Source organism: Eleutherodactylus coqui, chromosome 6 (assembly GCF_035609145.1).
Source record: "Eleutherodactylus coqui strain aEleCoq1 chromosome 6, aEleCoq1.hap1, whole genome shotgun sequence".
Taxonomy (NCBI): Eukaryota; Metazoa; Chordata; class Amphibia; order Anura; family Eleutherodactylidae; genus Eleutherodactylus; species Eleutherodactylus coqui.
In genome coordinates this window covers 88,340,997-88,363,164 of record NC_089842.1, presented here as the reverse complement: position 1 = coordinate 88,363,164, position 22,168 = coordinate 88,340,997, and the positions used below count along the sequence as shown (strand labels likewise).

Here is a 22,168-nt window from a genome sequence, read left to right as displayed (position 1 = left end):
GCTGCAACAAGACAATGCCGACTCTATAAACTTGTGTCCACATGTGAAAATGAGACAATTTAATGACCTGAAGGACCACAGAAAGCATGTTTAGTGGGAGGGGGGTGACCCTTGTTTAGTGTGTGAGTGCATGCATGTCTATAGAGGTGGCTGGAGGGCATTTCTTCACTCACAAAAGGACAAATGTTGCCAGTGGTGGACATCAGCCCTTGGCTCATACTTTTAATTACATGCCCTCTGCATTCTCCAGTCCTGTTCTAGAAGGCAAAGCTCTTCACATTTACATCGCAACCTATAATACTTGGATTTACCAGTTCATTACCTATTGTTGGGTTAGTGAATAGACTGATATTGCAGTGTATAGACATTTAAATGGCAGATTAGAAACACCATATCTTTCCGATGATTTGTATCTAAATAGTAGATACATCTGTACATTGTTATTTATAGTGTATGGGTATTGTTGATAAACATGTAACTACTAAGTATCAGCTATGTGAGTACAAGCGACACAGCAAGACTGCATTGCGTCTAATATCCCCATATACATATGCACAAAATTACCAATTTGACGAGAAGCCATGACTGCAAACTAGAAGTGCAGTAACATGACAATTAGGAATCCTCAGCAAATATTTCAGAAATTAAATTGACTTGGCATTCTCAGCATTAATAGTTTAGTTACTAAGTTATAGCTTCGTATGGCTGGAAAAATAATTGGACAGCTTCAAAGATCGCTGTGAGACAGGCAATACATACATCCCTCTGGTTATTCTGTATATGGTGACTGTAGGAGATCCTGCTCTCTGGTTATCAGTCTGGCGCCATCTGCAGGCAATCACAAGTAGTATTTCTATCCCTCTTTTAAAGACAAAGGGACAGTAGCACCATGGCCTTTGTCCTCTATCTCCCCTTCCCCCTATAAGTCCCGAGGGCCAAAGGGCTTCTGACCCAGCCCACCCCTCTCATATCATTAGAAGAGATAGGGAAGAGAAAGAGAAATATAGGGAAACAGAGGGAAGAACTCAGAGAATAGATATGTAAAGTGTAATTCAGAAAAGACAGAGGACTACGCAGGGGATGCAAATGGAAAACATAGGGAAGTCATGCAACCACGCATCTATGGAAGTGTCATTCGGGTACAACTACATGGCGGCAGAAAATGTTTTTAGCCATTATAACAAACTATGTGTGTATAATTTTATATATATATATATATATATATATATATACACACACACACACACACATATATACACACATTGCACGCACATGTAAAAAAATGGCGAGTGAAATCCATACCCCGTTCATTTGAATGGGAATTTGAAAACAGCTTTGCAGAAAAAAAAAAGTTGTGACGTTACTTCTTCATGCGGGTTCTAAAAGGAAGGCTTAGGATATCCGTACCTTGATTAGCCCCATTCTCAGGATCAGTGGAGGTCCCAGTAGTTAGACCCCCACTAATCTGCAAGTTATTCCCTGTCGGGTGGGTAGGGGATAACTTGCTGAGATGGAACAACCCCTTCAAAAAAATGTTGGCAAGTTTAAATGGTTACTAAATTTTCAAACAGCTTGTGCTTATATGGTAACAGTTTGCTAGTTATCGCACTGGCTATTTAGTCAAATTTCTTACTTTGTTTACCTAAAATTACATTTTTGTACCGAAAAATCCCTCTAAAGTGTTGGCTCTCCTTCTTCATAGCTTCCTGTCCTCTGCCTGCTGTTATGTGACAGAAGATAGGCCAACTGCAAAACACGATATGAAGGAGGGGGTTGAGTAATGGTGTTCATTGAACTGTGTGTATAACAGGGCAGAGAGGAGGAGGGAAGGAGGGACTCACACAGACACTGCCTGTAGGTAATAGTAGGTCACTGTTTAAAGTGTTTTAGCTACAAAAATCACATCTCCACTGTACAGTCTTGCTGTACATTGTACTACATGATGATTTTATATCTGTGTGTGTGGTACAGATGGTAAGAGACCAGAATTTGCAGGATTGCATTGATCTGACCAATTTCAACAATTCCCCTTTACAATCGTCAGTTTCTACCCACCTTTTACCAAACCGCACTGATGTTGAATGAAAACACGACACCATTTTGTTTGGGGCTTGGGAGCGGCCATTGCTTTATTTTTGTCACACTTAATAACCTTTAATGAACATAACTGGAATATACCAGCCCTGAAGTGTAGAACAACATACCGAACTTCTGCTGCTAAGTAATGACACCGGTGACACCTGCAAGAAATGGAGAAAAGTAACAGCAGATTCTGACTGTATTAAACGTCTGTGATAAATAAAATGCAACCAAAATAGATATAAAACAGAGGTAGTTGCGTGACTGGGTTTACCATAATATACAAGGGAGGGAAGGTTTACCACTCGTTGGAGTAGTGGTAAGAGAGGGTTTGATTACCAACCCAAAACACTTACGATCAGCCAGAACCCACCTCCTAATCCCACAACAGTCAATCACGCTCCTGTGCTCTTTGAACACCAGGGGTCACTATTTCCCCTTATTACCATAGTGGTCCCTGTCATTTTTCCTATGTGTTCAGTACAACACTTTTCTGCACTTTCTATAGAACACAGCCCAGCTGCAGGCTCCTCCCACTAGTCCTGAGCAAACTGAGAATTAGATTATGAGACACTAGTGCCCTTTTCTGTGATAGGAGAAAGGTTTTAGGCCAATTTCACACGGGCAAGAAAATCGTAACTTTTCTTGCAATGCAACAGTGCTACAAATCCCATATATGTGAAGCCCATGCTTTCCTATTGGTTCCGTCATGTTAGCGATGTTTTGAAGGGTGCTACATTGCGAGAAAAAAAAATCGCATGCCGCGAGCCAGTGCTCACTGAACCAATCACAGCTATTACATTGAATGGCTGTGATTGGTTCATTGAGCGCTGCATCGATTAGCTGAGCTGCAGCGCTCGAGAACCAATCACAGCCAGCACTTCCTGGAGGCGGGGTTTTTGAACCCTTGAACAGGAAGCGCTAGGTGAAAACTACATGCAAGTCTGCTGGAGCTGCAGAGGAGACACACTGCAGAGCGGACAGCGCCTCTTAGGTGATGTATTATGTTGGTTTTTTTTAAAGGCAGCCAGGGCTTATTTTCGGGATAGGGTTTATATTTCAAAGGAGCGCTACAAAGTCGTGTGACTTTGTAGCAAAACAAAATTACGATAACACTGCGGGATAATGCAGCGATATCGCACAGAACACAGATGCGATATCGCTGTCTACCGTGTGAAAGAGGCCTTAAACTAAGCACAATCTTTTATAGGGCCAAAATCATTTCTGGCTAGCGGCACGCCATCCTGGAAGTTGTAATTATACTAAACTGTATGTCCTCCATCTGATAGAACTACAGCTTCCTGTACGCCCTTACAGTTCCAGACATTCCGGGCATGCTGGAAGTTGTAGTTTTACCATAATCCTATGGGATGGTAAGGCCGGTGACACACTGCCATATTATGGCCTCCATTCTGTGTCCATTACACAGAAGTGCGTCCTGAATTGACCGCGCGTATTCTGGCCCAAACTCCGAGCACTGTGCACTCCTATGATGAGTTTGGGTCAGGAGAACTGCAGTCAGGCCGGAACGCACTTCCGTATTATGGAAACAAAATGGAGGCCAAAATAAAGCCGTGTGCCACTGGCGTTAGACTAAGGCCAGATTCACGCGGGCGTATTTGCATACGCAAAATTTGCATGCCAAAACGCTGTAAATAGAAGCCATTTATTTATGCATGTATTTTTCCTGCACATTTAAAAAAATATGCAGCTTGCTCTATTTTCCTGTAAATTAGCGCACCAAAAGTCCCCAGAGAAGTCAATGGAGATATGCAAATGCACATGAAATACGCTAGAAGATGAGTAAAACTCTGTGTAATTGCGCAGAGAAAAGATCACACCTAGAACTCATTAGACTAGTTAGACATTTCAATGGTTAGGAGTATCTATGTGTATTTTTTCACACTCGCAATTGCACATGATTTGCGCATGCGAAAAATACAAGAAAAAACACTGATGTGCGTGCAAAACAAAAAGCAACGTTCGTTCCGGAAATACGCATATGTTTGTGTGAATCTGGCCTAAGACCACACTATGCAGCTGGCCATGTGACCGAAGGATACCCACCACAGCAGCCAATAGCCCATGATTACTGGCAACATCATGTGACCACTGGCGCCTGTGGGATGAGTTGTAGTCTCCATTGGAGTCATTTTAGGCTACATGTGATTTTTTTTATCACTTTTTATCGTGTTTCTTGGTATCCAGATGACAAAAAGCAGAAATTCTGGCATTTTTTTGTGTAGCTTGTTTTTTTCTACAGCGTTCATTGGATCGATACGATTATGGCGATACCAAATCCATATTTAAAAAAAAATATAGTATTTCAATCATCGCATTTAACGACCCATAACATTTATACTTTTCCGCCAACTGAGTTGTGTTAGGTCTTGTTTATTGTGGGAGGAGTAGTAGTTTTCATTGGTACCATTTTAGGCTATATGGAAATTTTTGATTACTGGGGCAGATGAATAGTAATTTAGTTTTTTTTTCATTACACCATTCAATGTACACTATAACAGACATTTTTATGGTGCAGGTCTTTATTAACGTGGTGTATATTATTTGTATATAAAAGAAGGAGTTTTGTCGGGAAGAATTTTTACTTTTTTTTTCAGATTTGTAAAGTTTCCAGCAGCACACACTCGATCCCAACAAAAAGTGTTTGTGTGGGGGGGATTTTAAATCACGATCATATGCATAGCCAGATACGGGGTTATGAACCATAAACCCCAAGGGTTACTCAGAAATATAATAAAGTGTGGCAGCATGAGTGGTGCAAAAACAGTCTCTATATTAAAAGCACCATGTCGGTCTCTTTCAAGCCGCTATCTGATGACACAGAGCAGTAGGTCCATGCTCCGGAATCCGTAAAACCTAAAGGGGCGTAGCCTGTCTGAAATATTTGCCATGGCGCTCTACACACGCCGCTATAGCTGTCCCTTTTTTATTGCTCAAAACTCGAGAGGTACAAATACAGCCATATAATCAATTCACAGTTTTTGGCACCAGGGTGGAGATTTTCTTTGACTATTTTATGGCCAGTTATCTCACCTAATGACAAATCGTCCATGTTAAGGCCCTTTTACACACAAAGATAATCGCTTAAACAACCGCAGGACTGAACCAACTTCAAGCGAGCTATTGACATTTTTGAATAACAAATTAATTGCTTTAATCATCTGTGTTTTCTTCCACGAGTTGTTTGCTCAGCTGGGCGTGTGTTTAGGCGATTGTTATTGCATAAATGCTTCGCCCAGCTGAGAAAACATCTGGCCCTCACATTCCATTGTTCTCCTCCTGGTAGAGTAAACATTACACTAACTGAATATGCAAAGCAAACAAAGCTATCCTTAAAGCCCCATTTACATGGGACAACTGCAAACAATGCCTGACACTAGTCCCTGCATGTACTCACTCTCTGCATTGTTTGCCTGACAGTCGACCCATGTAAATGGAGCTTTAGCCACTGGAAACACTGAAGGAACTGCTTTCAAACTGAACCAATTTCAGCTGGATTTTATGCCAGCTTAAAAACCTTGGCTTACGATAATTGAATGAATAGCACACGACTGCCCACATTTACATGTAACGATTATCGCTCATTTTCGGCCATTTAAACAAATTTTGAGCGATAATTGTTGCATGTAAAAGGGCCTTTATGGGTCCAGTATGAAGTTAAAAAGCAGGTAATAGATACTCTGGGCTGGAATGACATGCTTTCGCCAAACATAACCAGATAACGTTATTGACTAGCAGCCATGAGATGAAAGTTAGAAGACAAGCAGCAAGGTACAAAAGCTACCCAGACGTACCCCAAATCACTGGGAACAGGATCCCATTTAAGTACACTCATGTCTGTTTGAGAGAAGCATTCTTCAGGACACGGTGCCCTTATGGTTTCTGGCGTGGTGGTCCAGAGAATGTGTGTATGGCCTCAAAGTTTCAGCAGAAGACAACCTCATTTGGCAGCAACCATTTCTATAAGGCCTATTTATTATGGGTTAATTAACCCTTCTGTTGCAACCATTGTTCATTGTTTTTTCATTCCCGCCTTTCAAGAGTTATAACTTTAATTATTCAATTGACATAAGCATATGAGGGCTTGCTTTTTTTGTGGGACAAGTACATTTTAATCGTACTATTTAATATGCTATAAAACATATCAAGAAAACTTTAAAGGGGCACTAACACTTTAGACAACTGATGCTCATCTACTGCCTTGTGTTAGTCTCATCATTTACATAATATATTTGCATATCTCATAGTTGGTTGACTAACCATTTGGCCAAAATGTCTTAAATGCCTGATCATTGAGGGAAAGCGACATGCAATACAGCATGGGAAGTCAGGGCAAGGAAGTACAGGACAATGTACTACTGGCAGAATGCTAGGCTTGCTACACACAAAACTGCCATTGTTTCAGGGGTTTTTATTTGATATGCTATCTCTTTGGGTCAGTAGGATTACGGCAATACCGAATGTATATAGTTTCATTAGGTTTTTATTTTTTAAAAAATTAAAAAGCCTTAAAAAATTAGTTTGTCTTTCCAAATTGTGAGCCCTACCAGCCTTGGTCCATATGGCATTTTAGCTCTCTGCTAAGCTTTCTCTCAAGAGGTTATAGTTGAATACCCAAAAATGGGTTGAAATATGTATCACAGCAAATTGATTCACTTGAATGAGGCAAACAGAGTCCAGAGGTTCAAACTTTGGGTTCCATTTATTCTGTTTTTTTGGAGGACACAATAAAGTGGTAGACTACACTACTGAGAGCTCCAGAAAAGGCAGTGTACTGGCATGTGATTCTTATTTAGATCTATAGGCAGTGTTGGACTATGGTTCTCTGCGGCCCCCCTGAGGAAATGATTCTACTGGAGTCTTCCCTTCATGTTTACAGACCACTAGTAAAATTACTCAGATTTGCAGGGGTCTATTTCATGTAACAGTTTGTTGTTTGTGCTGTGGATAAAAACTTTCTTTGCTACTGATATAAAGCCAGCATAATGAACATAAGAAAGTACAATACGGTGAGCAAAGAAAAATGACCCAGTTGTTATGTGCAGAAATTTGATATCTTACCAATGGCATCCTAAAGAGATTTTAAATAACCCTTTCAGGGCTAAACAGGGTACATTTATGGTGCTTGGTCCTGGGCTTTAATCTCAACTGATAACAAAAGTACAGCACGGGATAAAAGCTTCTGCTCCTGCAATGAAGCACAGGCTGTTTGGGTCCTCAGCTGTCAGACACAGCCAAGGACCCAGAGGAGACGGAAGAAACGTTTTTAACCACTTCTGCATTCTCCTTTCCAGGCTACATAGTGCTCAATGAGTGCTATATACTAAAGAGAGAAAGCAGAGGTGTTAGCTCAACAATCACATGATCGCCAGGTGCACCCTGTAATAGCAGAGCTGCAGGGTTCTAGTAGACCCTGATCAGCTCTACCAGGGACTATTATCAGTAGAGGGGGATGTTTTCCCCTGTAACTGAGGCTCATATGGATGTCCCAACTAAATTTGGAACGTGTGAAGTTAAAAAAAAGACAATGTGAATGACCCCCAGAGGTCTTATGTGATGTCATAGAGGACATAGATGTAAAAAAAAAAATGACCCACCACCAACCCCAACCAAAACCTTTGCTATTTGCGCCCTATAATCCAAAACTATACAAAATTATAGATCAAAACATCTGAGGAACCCATTCCCATACTTTACCTTAGCTTAAGTATACTAATTTATGAATATAATAATATAAATTTATTAATTGTTTATTTTTATACAGTAAATAAACTGTTGAAAAAAACAAAACAAAACTTTTTTTAGCTTTTTACCCCCAATAAAACAAAAAAATGGTGAAAAAAAGTCAGTGAAAAAAAAAATAGCCCTATATTTGATGGAAAAAAACGCAGCAAAAATAATTTTTATAGCTGAAAAAAAATAGGGCAGTTAAACCTCCACATGAGTAAAATCCCTAAAAAGTGACTGGTGCTTTTCTACAAAAACACCCTAGTCCTTAGGGAGTTAAAGGGGTTGTCTGATTACTGGACAACCCAACTTCAATAGGACCTCCTGTATTAAAATAATTAAGTGAACTACAGCCTCTCATTTGAATCATGCATAATATAGTGACATCTAGTGACCACAAATAGCATTGCACCCATAGAATTACACTACACAGCATTATCCTTAAAAAAATATTACCCAGAGGAGCGTGCATGGTCATTTGAGTCTCCTCACTCACCATCTAGGTGCTCTCCCTAAGGAGAAAAGATAGCGTTTCTGACCTCCAGCATTAATCCTTAACCTGCTTTACCACCCCATGCAACATTATAAAGCAGTACTGAGCAGTGTAGATGTGATTTCAGTAAACACTTTCCATTAGCTGGAGCAGCAGCTGTGTGACTGCTTCTTTTTTCCTTTGCAGCTACCTCCTCTGCTTTCCATAGCTTTCTATGAGCAGCATGAATCATAATTATCTCTGTTACTATAAATAGGAAGAGAGAACCCTTATTACTTCCGAATGATTTTTCAGCACAAAAACATAATTTAGGTAAATAAAGTTATTTGTAGTTTTGCTAGTTATCACATTGGCCATCACACAAACACAATATTGTTGAGAAGTGAATGTATTTGATTTTAAAGGCAAGTTCTTGGAACACTAGGACATATGTATCAATAGTGTCTCAGGGACAGGTAGCCATGTAAAATCTGTCATCAAATTGAGTGCAGTCTCTAAGGCACACGTGTCAAACACAAGACCTGCGTAGTGATTTTCAGATGGCCATGTCACGGCCACAGCGTGACCGAAAATCGCGTGAACGAGAGGCAGTCGTGACCATGTCACAGTGGCATCTTCCGTCCATGCGGCCGTTCAGACGGACTGGTCCAGTGAGTGTATGCCGAGCCTGGGATACCTTTGGGCGGGGGGAGACAGTTTAGCTCTGCTAAACTGCCTCCCTTCTCTCCACCCCCTCGCCAGCTCTCGGCAAGGAGATCGGGCGGGATGGGGTGGGAGATAGTGTGCTAAGCTCCCGCCCCCTCTTTGCCCCTTGTCGACTGTCAGCAATGGGAGGGGGTGGGACGAGAGCTTAGCGCACTAACTCCCGCCCCATCCTGCCCCCTCCCATTGCAAACAGCCAGCAAGGGGTGGGGAGGAGAAGGGAAGGGGGTGGGAGTTTAGCAGACACGCTGCTAAACTCCCTCCCACGTCCCTTCTCTGGTGTCCCATAGGCTCCTATAGGAGTCTATAGCCGCCTGCACATGGGTGGATTTGCATTGTGAAATCCGGAGCTGGCGTCCGCCTCCGGATTCTGTAGCAAATTTAGCCCATAGTATGCTATGACAATATGCAATTTCCTGCAATTGAAAAGAAATCATGGGCTACGCACAGACGACTTCCATTGAAGTCAATAGAAGCTGTCCGTTCCGCGGCCTTTCTGTAATTATCATTGCAGAATGGTCACGGGAGCCGTGTCATCACCATAGCGACGGCACTGCATCATCGCTACATGCTGGGCGGCACATCTGCAGCAAAGAAGAGAAGATGCTAGAGAGGTAACCTGGGGTTGCCTGCCGGGCACCGGGTCAGATCTCGCTGCGAGATCCTTCATGCGAGGTCCGACCCACCAATGTGCAGATGGCCTATTGGAGCCGCCACCATATTCTGGACGCTAGGATAGGTCCGGAACTGTCTCTCCTGGCCGGCATAAAAACAGCTGGCCAGAATCTGCACCGTATGTGCTATCTTTGCCGGCCGACTGTTTTTACACCACGGGAATACGCCCATCTGCACTGATGCATCAGATGGGCAGCGTATATTGGCCGGGCATGAAAGTGCGTCAGATATACGCTCGTGTGAAAGAGCCCTAACAGGCACTACACTCACACAGCCTGCAGCTCCGGTCCGGCGGCGGTGCAGAGTATGTGACCGCTGACCTCTTCCCTGCTATGTCTGTGTGTGCTGTCCTGTACGCCGTGCAGATGCCAAGAGGCTCAGCAGCGCCTGGGTGAGTGGAATGGCTGTAGGAATGTTGGCCGACCAGGGGCCAATTATTACTGAGGCTGATGTGGGGGTCACTATTAATACTGGCGTCACTATGGGGGTCACTGTTACTAATAGTGCCACAATTACTACTGTGGCGGTCACTGTTACTACTGGGGCCACTATGAGGGTCATTGTTACTACTGGGGACACTATGGGGGTCCCTGTTACTACTGGGGTCACAATGGGGGTCACTTAGCAGTGGGGCTACTAAGGGAGTCACTATTACTACTGGGGTTACTATGGGGGTCACTTTTATTATTGAAGCCACTTTGATTACTGGAGTCACTTACCACTGGGATCACTATTTTTACTGGGCTCACTATGGGGGTCACTGTTACCACTGGGGCTATAATCGGGGTCACTATTACTACTGGGTCCACTAAGGGGGTCATTGTTTTTACTGAGGCCACTATGGGGGTCACTCTTATTGCTAGAGTCACTTACTACTGGGGTCACTATTATTACTGGGGTCACTATGGGGGTCACTGTTATTACTGGGGTCACAATGGGGGTCACTATTAGCAGTGGGGCTACTAAGGGAGTCAATATTACTACTGCGGTTACTATGGCAGTCACTTTTATTATTGAAGCCACTCTGATTACTGAAGTCACTGACCATTGGGATCACTATTTTTAATGGGCTCACTATGGGGGTCACTGTTACCACTGGGGCTACTATGGGGGTCACTATTACTATTGGGTCCACTAAGGGGGTTATTGTTTTTACTGGGACCACTATGGGGGTCACTCTTATTGCTGGAGTCACTTACTACTGGGGTCATTATTATTACTGGGGTCACTATGGGGGTCACCTAATACTAGAGCTACTATGGGGGACACTATCACTACTAGGACCACTATGGGGGTCCCTATGACTATTGGGGTCACTATGGGGGTCACTTACTACTGGGGCCACTATGGGGACCCTATTACTACTGGGATCAGTATTACTACTTCAGCCACTGTGGAGGTTACTATTACTATAATGTCTTACAATTAAAATTGGCCCTTTAAAGGCACCAGTAAGGCTGATGTGGCCCTCAGTGAATATGAGTTTGGTGTTCCTGCTCTAAGGCCTCCGACATACAAGCGTAGTTAGGTCCGTGTGCTGTACGTGTTATAGTCTATGGGGCTTTTATATGGATCTCTGGTCAGAGTGAAAAAACTCATCACATGTTTTATTCTTGTCTTTATCATGGATGAGAATTAGAACATGCAAATGCATGTCAATGTGTAGGCAGTCAGACAGCAAATGGATAGGTGTCCGTGTGGTGTCCGATGCGAGTTGCACCCAAGCCTTTAGGGCACCACTTGGGCACACAGCAAGTGTGTTGGAGGCCCTAAATAAAGAACTTGTCATGCAGGCGGACATAGATCTGCCTTGCGACACACCGATTGTACTTTGGGCTATCAATGGAGGTAGCATTTGGCCAACCCCAGTTTCTACCTTTGACCTCCTTCAGGTGGAATTTGGTCTTCACTGTGAGGTCCCTAAGCTGTTACTCACAAAAATTGTCTCAGAAAAAGATGACGAAAAGAGAAGGAGGGGGGGGAAAGGATGGCAAACAGAGGAGGGGGGAGGAGGAAAAAGATGGTAAAAAGAAGAGGAAAAAGATGGCAAAAAGAGTAGGAGGAGAGAAAAAGGAAGGCAAAAAGAGAAGAGGAGGAAAAAAAGAGAAGGCAAAACATGGGAGGAGGATGAGAAAAAAAGAAGACAGAAAGAGGGAGAAGTAGGAAAAAAGAAAATCGAAAGAAGGAGGAGGAGAAAAGGATGAAAAGAGGGAGGAGGAGAAAAAGAAGGTGTAGAGTGGGAGGAAGAGAAAAGGGTGACAACAGGGAAATGGACAAAAAAGAAAGTAGGGGAGGAGTAAAAAGATGGCAAAAGAGGAAGGGGAGGACGAAAAAGACAGGAAAAGAAGGAGGAAAAAGATGGTGAAAGGAGGAGGGGGAAAAAGACAGCAAAAAGAGGAGGAAAAGAGATGGTGAAAAAAGGAGGAGGAGGAAAAAGAAGGATGTAAAAAGGGGAGGAGAAAAAACAAGGGTGAAAAGAGGGAGGAGGAGAAAAAAGGGGAAAAGAGGGAGAGGAGAAAAAAGGTGTAAAGTGGGAGGAGGAGGAGAATAGGCTGAAAGGAGGGAGGAGGGAAAAAAAGTGGAAGAGAAAGAAAAAACATCGAAAAGAGAGGGGAAAAAGAAGTCGAAAAGAGGAGGTAGAAAAACCGGTTAAAAGAGGAGGAGGTAAAATATGGCAAAAAGAGGAGGAGGAAAAAATGTTGAGCAGAGGACAAAGACGGTGAAAAGAGGAGGTAGAAAAAAAACTGTTAAAAGAGGAGGAAAAAGATGGCAAAAAGAGATGGAGGAAGAAGACTGCAAAAAGAGGAGGAAGAGGAAGAAAAAGACAGCAAAAAGAGGAAGAGAAAAGTAGAAGGCAAAAAGAGGAAAGAGGAGGAGAAAAAAGTGAAGGTGAAAAGAGTCAGAAGGAGAAAGAAAAGGCGAAAAAGGGACGAGGAGAAGAAAAACAGAAGGCAAAAAGAGGGAGGAGGGGAGAAAGGGAGGAGGCAGAAAGGGGGATAAGGAGAAAAAAAACAGAAAGGGGCAGGAGGAGGAAAAAAAACGATGGAAAGAGGGAGAAGAAGGTGTAAAGTGGGAGGAGAAAGAGAAAGGGGTGAAAAGAGAGAGGAGGAGGAAAATGAAAGTGGAGGAGGAAGAGGAAAAAGATGGCAAAGAGTGGAGGAGGAGGTAAAAGATGGCAAAAAGAGGAGGAGGAGAAAAAAAGGAAAGACAAGAGGGGAGGAGAAAAAGGGAAGGCTAAAAAAAGAAAAGCGGAAAGATGGAGGGAAAGAAGAGGGTGAAAAGAGGGAGGATAAGGAGAAAAAAAAGTGTAAAATGGGAGGAAGAGAAAAAGCAGTGGAGGAGGAAGAGGAAAAAAATGGCAAAAAGAGGAGTAGTAAAAAGACAGTGAAAAGAGGAGAGGCAGGAGAAAAAGATGGTGAAAAGAAGAGAAAAATACCGAGAAAAGAGAAGGAGGAAAAAGAAGAGTGAAAAGAGGAGGAGGTGGAAAAAGAAGGGTGAAAAAAGGAGGAGGAAAAAATGGTGAAAAGAGGAGGAGGAAAAGAAGGGTTAAAAGAAGAAGAGGAGGAAGGGTAGGAAAAAGAAGGGTGAAAAGAGGAGGAGGATGAAAAAGAAGGGTGAAAAGAGGAGGATGAAAAAGAAGGGTGAAAAGAGGAAGAGGATGAAAAAAGGGCGAAAAGAGGAGGAGGAAAAAAAAGGATGAAAAGAGAAGAGAAGAGAAAAAGCTTGAAAAACAGAGGAGGAGAAACAAAAAATTGTGAAAAGAGTAGGAAAAAGGGGGTGAAAACAGGAAGAGGAGGAAAAAAGGGTAAAAAGAGAACGAAGAGAAAGAGGAGTAAAAAAAAGGGGTAGGAGGAAAAAGACGACGAAAAGAGGAGGGAGAGGAAAAAGACTGTGAAAAGAGGAAGAGGAAAAGAGAAGGAGCAAGAATCATCATTAGTCATCAATATTGACGCACCCAGACCAATTACAAGAACAGCAGTTCCAGCATTCCCTCCCCTTATGATTGGAGCAGCGGCCACATACCATTTGTTTCTTTAGGACTGCCACAGATCACCAAGTCTAAGTACCAGATTACAAGATTCTGGCTTAAAGAAGTTTCACTGTAATTTTTAAATTTGTCCTTCCAACGGGCCATTAAATCGGAATGTTAGGGACATAGCTTGCTGGTTGCACCAGTAGAACATACTTATCAATGCCTACAGAAAGAGTTATTGTTGAGCACACGTATGACAAGTTAGAGCTTGTGCCCTTGACATTCATTGTGAGCTATGAAACAGCTTAAAAATATGTTTCAGACATAGCTCAGATTCATAACAGTTTCTACATAGCATCCACACTTGTCTCTACAACAGCATTGATAAATCTGCCCTGGTGACTTTCAGAGCATGTAGCCGGGAAGGATTTAGAGAATTCAGTACCAGCAGCGAAATGATGTATTGGAAAACAGACTAAATTTCAAACATGGTTACGCACTGATATCAGAACTTTGTGTAATGTTATGCTCTACTACACTGTAACCGCCTGTGGATATAACCCTATGCACAGCACTGTATCCAAGAACATAAGATACATGCCATTACTATTATGTATCACGTGCAAAGGAATATAAGTAGATGGGAATGGGCAGATTCCATTGTTCAAAATCCAGAGTTTAAAGCAATCTCTGGTAAAACATGACTGATTCAATTAGTCAATGGTAGAAAGTCAATCCCGCTGATTGAGTCACTAATTGAATCACCTGTTCCGTCACAGAGATCGTTGAATACTTTGATCTTAGAGAGCCCGGACATGTAATAATGCTATGCTTGATCACTCAGCATCATTATGCTGTATTTTAGCTTTCTGCTGAATGCACGGTCCATTAGAAATGTTATGTAATGGCTAAATAATGTGTAGAGAAAATGAGGCATTTTACAGTTATGAAAATCTCCTAATATTATTGAGCTCCTTGATATCGTCTAGTAGCTGTAAAAACAACATAAATGGCTCTAAAAGACGACGCTGCAAAGAAAGTAACTAGGAGCACAAGATGTGCACTTAAACCAATTGCTCTTAAGTAGCTGGTTGCATATACACAATAAGCTAGGGTTACATGGCGACGCCTGCCCAGCAGTCATATCCATCTGTTAGACTTGCATTGAGCTGACTTCTCTGACTTGTTTGAACAGAACCCTAAGGCCGGGCTCACACGACATTGTGTAAAAATCTCAGTGTTTTACTTGCTTAAGGAACTGCGTATCCCCCCCGTATTGTTGTGTTTTTGCTTGAGGATGCCTGTGCATGTACAACATATTTTACGCATGCTGTCATGCACTGGCTTCCTGGTTTCTTCTTTCTCTTAACGTTCTTCTCATGTCTCCTAGAGACATGCGTAAAAAACGCCATGCATGCGCAATGTAATGCGTATGCACTGCGTTCTGAATGCACCCATAGAAAACAATAGGGCTGTATGCGTGTAATACGGGATAAAATAGAACATTCTGCGTTCTTTTTTATGCGCGTCATATACACAAAAAATATATGCAAGTGTGAGGGCAACAATGAAAATGAATGTACTTTCATTGACGCAATTCACCATGTATTATGCACGCATACCTTACGTGCCCAAATATGCAATATTTAGGTTTGTATGATCCCAGCCTAAGGCTAGGACTATACATGTCTACGGACAAAGATTGTAGCGTCATCCTGCTTGCATCATAAGTGTTGCGGCAGGTTTTGGTTTTCATTCATGGAGGTATGGTTTATGCTAGTGCTGTTTTGGATTTTCCTCTCTTTCTCTAGTACTGGTGGGAGTGTCTATGGGAGTCTTTTGTTACCTGTTGCACCTGCTTAGCAATTAGGGAGGGCTTTTATTGCTGTCCGGGTTGTGGTCCTATGCTGATTGTTCTCAGTCTTCATCTGATGGTTGTTGGAATCAGAGCTGGATCTTGGTCTAGCATTTTCCCTGCTCATCTCAAGCTAAGTACTGTGGTTATTGGTGGAAGTTGTATTCTTACTTAGTTATTTAGTTCTGTCCCAGACAGGGACAGTTTTCGGCCAAGGATTGTGGGTCAGATGCGTTCTTATCAGAATGTGACATCTGCTATAGGCAGGTACGGTCTCTTATTTTGAGTCTTATAGGGAAAGTTCCCCTCTTCATCAGTTATTCCACATGTTACCTGTGGTGGTTTATGTTCTTTGTTCCGCTGTGTAAACATAGCCCAGGAACTGTTTTGGGGACTGGTTTTGGTACATCCTGGTCAGACATGACAATATGCAAGCAAGAGTATATGGTCGCGTTGTGACTTGCAAGTTGCTCTGACCACAACCCCATGGTTGCAAGAAATCCAGCAGGTATGGATTTCTTGTGACTGACAGGTCATGGTCAGAGCAGCATGTGAGTTGTTCAATATCATCATCTTTACTTGCATTACTTGCGTTCCAGGCAATTGGATACTGTGATCTTTAACTGTATGATGTGTATCACACCCAAAATCACCGTGCAAACCTAAGATTAACGTCTAGTGTGAACCAATCAGAGAAGTTGTCAGGTCTATCTGAGTTGTAGAAATGGATGTGCCCACTGTCTTCTAGCTGCCCTCTCTCGACCAGGGGTCTGGATTCCCGCTGTCCTCTCTCTGCAGACTATTGTACCTCTACTCCAGCAGCACCCCTGCAAACTGTCACAGTGCCTGTACTCTTCTACTTGTGGCGCAGCAGAAATCCATTGATATGGCGGTCGTAGCGGTGAGAAAGCTCAGTCTCTTTCTGGGGTGGACAATGCTGACAAGCTCTTCATGTGCCTAAGTACATGACCATGCACTTGAATGTGGTGCTCTGCGTGGCCCTCCTCTGTCCCCCCTAACTGTCTGAAAGGGGGCAGAGTGTAGCGCAACTTTTGATCAAATAGGCCAAGCTGCTATATTAGGAGGGGTAGCAGCACGCTACTCCCCCCTCTTTCAGAGCAACGGACACCTTGGCACAATGATGGCTCCAGTACTGTGTTGTGGTTTCTGTCTGTAATGACAACCATGGCACAGATGTGGACAGAGTCTAAGCTTGTGACACACCTGTTCTATTGTGATTAGAGATGAGCGAACGCGTTCGTCCGAGCTTGATATTCGTGCGAATATTAGGGTGTTCGGGATGTTCGTTATTCGTGACGAACACCATGCGGTGTTCTGGTTACTTTCACTTCCTTCCCTGAGACGTTAGCGCGCTTTTCTGGCCAATTGAAAGACAGGGAAGGCATTACAACTTCCCCCTGCAACGTTTAAGCCCTATACCACCCCCCTGCTGTGAGTGGCTGGCGAGATCAGGTGTTCGCCTAATATAAAAGTCGGCCCCTCCCGCGGCTCGCCTCAGATGCGGTGTGAGTTAGATGAGGGACAGTGCTGTTTATACCGGAGCTGCTTTAGGGAAAGAATTGGTAGTTAGTGTAGGCTTCAAGACCCCCCAAAGGTCCTTATTAGGGCCACTGATAGCTGTGTGTTGGCTGCTGTTAGCAGTGGGATTTTTTTTTTCTCAAAATCGCCTCTGCAGACCGTTGCACCTGGCATTAGGGACAGAAGTGCTGCATAGGCAGGGAGAGTGTTAGGAGTGAGTGTAGCCTTCAAGAACCTCAACGGTCCTTTCTAGGGCCATATTTATCCGTGTGCAGTACTGTCCAGGCTGCTGTTGGCTGTGCTGCATTTTTTTTGGGCTTCTCAAAATCGCCTCTGCAGAGCATTCCACCCTCCATTGATACTGCAGGGAAAGAATTGTATAGGCAGGGCCACAACACAGTTATTATTCATAGAATATACGCAGTGCTGCCTGTTGGTGGGAAAAAACTGAAAACAAATCTATTTGTCCAGCCTGTGTCCGTCCTTACGGGCGGTGGACACGTGTGAGCTGCGTGAAAAACATTGCTAAATCATACGCAGCCAGCTACGCTTTACTGCTGGGTTCGCCATTTGCTTTCCTTAATTGGGAAAAAAAATACCTGCTCTCCAAGAGTTATAATAACTCTGCTACCCTCACGTTCTGTGACACATAAGCAGGGACACAGCACAGTTATTAAACTTCTCAGGTTCATTGAATATACGCAGTGCTGCCTGTTGGTGGGAAAAAACTGAAAACAAATCTATTTGTCCAGCCTGTGTCCGTCCTTACGCCTGTGGAGACGTGTGAGCTGCGTGAAAAACATTGCTAAATCATACGCAGCCAGCTACGCTTTACTGCTGGGTTCGCCATTTGCTTTCCTTAATTGGGAAAAAAAATACCTGCTCTCCAAGAGTTATAATAACTCTGCTACCCTCACGTTCTGTGACACATAAGCAGGGACACAGCACAGTTATTAAACTTCTCAGGTTCATTGAATATACGCAGTGCTGCCTGTTGGTGGGAAAAAACTGAAAACAAATCTATTTGTCCAGCCTCTGTCCGTCCTTACGCCTGTGGAGACGTGTGAGCTGCGTGAAAAACATTGCTAAATCATACGCAGCCAGCTACGCTTTACTGCTGGGTTCGCCATTTGCTTTCCTTAATTGGGAAAAAAAATACCTGCTCTCCAAGAGTTATAATAACTCTGCTACCCTCACGTTCTGTGACACATAAGCAGGGACACAGCACAGTTATTAAACTTCTCAGGTTCATTGAATATACGCAGTGCTGCCTGTTGGTGGGAAAAAACTGAAAACAAATCTATTTGTCCAGCCTCTGTCCGTCCTTACGCCTGTGGAGACGTGTGAGCTGCGTGAAAAACATTGCTAAATCATACGCACCCAGCTACGCTTTACTGCTGGGTTCGCCATTTGCTTTCCTTAATTGGGAAAAAAAATACCTGCTCTGCCACAGTTAATAACTCTGCTACCCTCACGTTCTGTGACACATAAGCAGGGACACAGCACAGTTATTAAACTTAGATAATTCATTCACTAGAGGCAGTGGGGCCTTTCGTTTTCCAAAAAGGGCAAAAATTATATTTGGCCTGCAGTCTTGCGCCAATTTATTTCCTGCCTGTGAAATCAAATCACTGGTAATACAGCATGCTGAGGGGTAGGGGTAGGCCTAGAGGACGTGGACGCGGCCGAGGACGCGGAGGGCCAAGTCAGGGTGTGGGCACAGGCCAAGCTCCTGATCCAGGTGTGTCGCAGCCGACTGCTGCGCGATTAGGAGAGAGGCACGTTTCTGGCGTCCCCACATTCATCGCCCAATTAATGGGTCCACGCGGGAGACGGTTATTAGAAAATGAGCAGTGTGAGCAGGTCCTGTCCTGGATGGCAGAAAGTGCTTCGAGCAACCTATCGTCTACCCGCAGTTCTGCGCCGTCCACTGCTGCCAATCCGAATCCTCTGTCTGCTGCTCCTCCTTCCTCCCAGCCTCCTCACTCCACTACAATGACACCTGCTCAGGAGCGGGAACACTCCCAGGAACTGTTCTCGGGCCCCTGCTTAGATTGGGCAGCAGCGGTTCCTCTCCCACCAGAGGAGTTTATCGTCACTGATGCCCAACCATTCGAAAGTTCCCGGGGTCCGGGGGAAGAGGCTGGGGACTTCCGCCAACTGTCTCAACAACTTTCTGTGGGTGAGGAGGACGATGACGATCAGACACAGTTGTCTTGCAGTGAGGTAGTAGTAAGGGCAGTAAGTCCCAGGGAGCAGCGCACAGAGGATTCGGAGGAAGAGCAGCAGGACGATGAGGTGACTGACCCCACCTGGTGTGCAACGCTTACTCAGGAGGACAGGTCTTCAGAGGGGGAGTCAAGGGCATCAGCAGGGCAGGTTGCAAGAGGCAGTGCAGTGGCCAGGGGTAGAGGCAGGGCCAGACCGAATAATCCACCAAGTGTTTCCCAAAGCGCCCCCTCGCGCCATGCCACCCTGCGGAGGCCGAGGTGCTCTAAGGTCTGGCAGTTTTTCACAGAGACGCCTGAGGACCGACGAACAGTGGTGTGCAACCTTTGTCGCGCAAAGCTCAGCCGGGGAGCCAACACCAACAGCCTCACCACCACCAGCATGCGCAGACATATGATGGCCAAGCACCCCGCAAGGTGGGACAAAGGCCGTTCACCGCCTCCGGTTTGCACCCCTGCCTCTCCCCCTGTGCCCCAACCTGCCACTGAGATGCAACCCCCCTCTCAGGACACAGGCACTACCGCCTCATGGCCTGCACCCACACCCTCATCTCCGCTGTCCTCGGCCCCATCCAGCAGTGTAGTTCAGCGCACCGTTCAGCCGTCGCTTGCGCAAGTGTTCGAGCGCAAGCGCAAGTACGCCGCCACGCACCCGCACGCTCAAACGTTAACCGTCCGCATCGCAAAATTCATCAGCCTTGAGATGCTGCCGTATAGGGTTGTGGAAACGGAGTCCTTCAAAAGTATCATGGAGGCGGCGGCCCCGCGCTACTCAGTTCCCAGTCGCCACTACTTTTCCCGATGTGCCGTCCCAGCCCTGCACGACCACGTCTCCCGCAACATTGTGCGCGCCCTCACCAACGCGGTTACTGCCACGGTCCACTTAACTACGGACACGTGGACAAGCACAGGCGGGCAGGGCCACTACATCTCCCTGACGGCACATTGGGTGAATTTAGTGGAGGCTGGGACAGAGTCAGAGCCTGGGACCGCTCACGTCCTACCCACCCCCAGAATTGCGGGCCCCAGCTCGGTGCTGGTATCTGCGGAGGTGTATGCTTCCTCCACTAAAGCACCCTCCTCCTCCTCCTCCTCCTCTGTCTCACAATCAAGATGTGTTAGCAGCAGCATGTCGCCAGCAGTCGGTGTCGCGCGGTGTGGCAGCACAGCGGTGGGCAAGCGTCAGCAGGCCGTGCTGAAACTACTCAGCTTAGGCGATAAGAGGCACACGGCCCACGAACTGCTGCAGGGTCTGACACAGCAGACCGACCGCTGGCTTGCGCCGCTGAGCCTCCAACCGGGCATGGTCGTGTGTGACAACGGCCGTAACCTGGTGGCGGCTCTGCAGCTCGGCAGCCTCACGCACGTGCCATGCCTGGCCCACGTCTTTAATTTGGTGGTTCAGCGGTTTCTGAAAAGCTACCCACGCTTGTCAGACCTGCTCGTAAAGGCGCGCCGGCTCTGCGCACATTTCCGCAAGTCCCACACGGACGCTGCCACCCTGCGCACCCTGCAACATCACTTTAAGCTGCCAGTGCACCGACTGCTGTGCGACGTGCCCACACGGTGGAACTCTACGCTCCACATGTTGGCCAGGCTCTATGAACAGCGTAGAGCTATAGTCGAATACCAACTCCAACATGGGCGGCGCAGTGGGAGTCAGCCTCCTCAATTCCTTTCAGAAGAGTGGGCCTGGTTGGCAGACATCTGCCATGTCCTTGGTAATTTTGAGGAGTCTACCCAGGTGGTGAGCGGCGATGCTACAATCATTAGCGTCACCATTCCTCTGCTATGCATCTTGAGAAATTCCCTGCAAACCATAAAGGCAGCTGCTTTGCGCTCGGAAACGGGGGCGGGGGAAGACAGTATGCCGCTGGATAGTCAGGGCACCCTCCTGTCTATTTCTCAGCGCGTACAGGAGGAGGAGGAGGAGCATGAGGAGGATGAGGAGGAGGGGGAAGAGACAGCTTGGCCAGCTGCTGACGGTACACCGGCTGATTGCCTGTCATCCTTTCAGCGTGTATGGCCTGAGGAGGAGGAGGAGGAGGAGGAGGAGGATCCTGATAGTGATCTTCCTAGTGAAGACAGCCATGTGTTGCGTACAGGTACCCTGGCACACATGGCTGACTTCATGTTAGGATGCCTTTCTCGTGACCCTCGCGTTGCACGCATTCTGGCCACGACGGATTACTGGGTGTACACACTGCTCGATCCACGGTATAAGGAGAACCTGCCCACTCTGATTCCCGAAGAGGAAAGGGGTTCGAGAGTGTTGCTATACCACAGGACCCTTGCGGACAAGCTGATGGTAAAATTCCCAGCCGACAGCGCTAGTGGCAGAAGGCGCAGTACCGAGGGCAAGGTAGCAGGGGATGTGCGTAGATCGAGCAGCATGTACATCCCAGGCAGTGCAACAGTCTTTAAGGGCCTGGCCAGCTTTATGGCTCCCCACCAAGACTGTGTCACCGCTCCCCAGTCACGGCTGAGTCGGCGGGAGCACTGTAAAAGGATGGTGAGGGAGTACGTAGCGGATCGCACGACCATCCTTGGTGACGCCTCTGCCCCCTACAACTACTGGGTGTCGAAGCTGGACACGTGGCCTGAACTAGCCCTGTATGCCCTTGAGGTGCTTGCTTGTCCTGCGGCTAGCGTCTTGTCGGAGAGGGTGTTTAGTGCGGCTGGGGGAATCATCACCGATAAGCGTAGCCGCTTGTCAACCGACAGTGCCGACAGGCTAACACTCATCAAGATGAACAAAGGCTGGATTTCGCCAGACTTCTGTTCTCCACCAGCGGACAGCAGCGATACGTAAGCAATACGTAGGCTGCACCCGCGGATGGAAGCTACGTTCTCTCTCACCATCCAAAACGGGGACA

General features: G+C 45.6%; 1 protein-coding gene across 1 annotated transcript; it reads left to right on the top strand.

The window, feature by feature from the left end:
* Positions 1–12,739: 12,739 nt before the first annotated feature.
* LOC136633640 (cylicin-2-like) lies at positions 12,740–13,165 on the top strand. The gene has a single exon (XM_066609398.1). The coding sequence runs from the start codon at positions 12,740–12,742 to the stop codon at positions 13,163–13,165; it is 426 nt and encodes a 141-aa protein (XP_066465495.1).
* Positions 13,166–22,168: the final 9,003 nt, after the last annotated feature.

Coding starts and splice junctions, on each gene's coding strand:
- LOC136633640 (XM_066609398.1), top strand. CDS start 12,740: ATGGAAAGAGGGAGAAGAAGGTGTAAAGTGGGAGGAGAAAGAGAAAGG.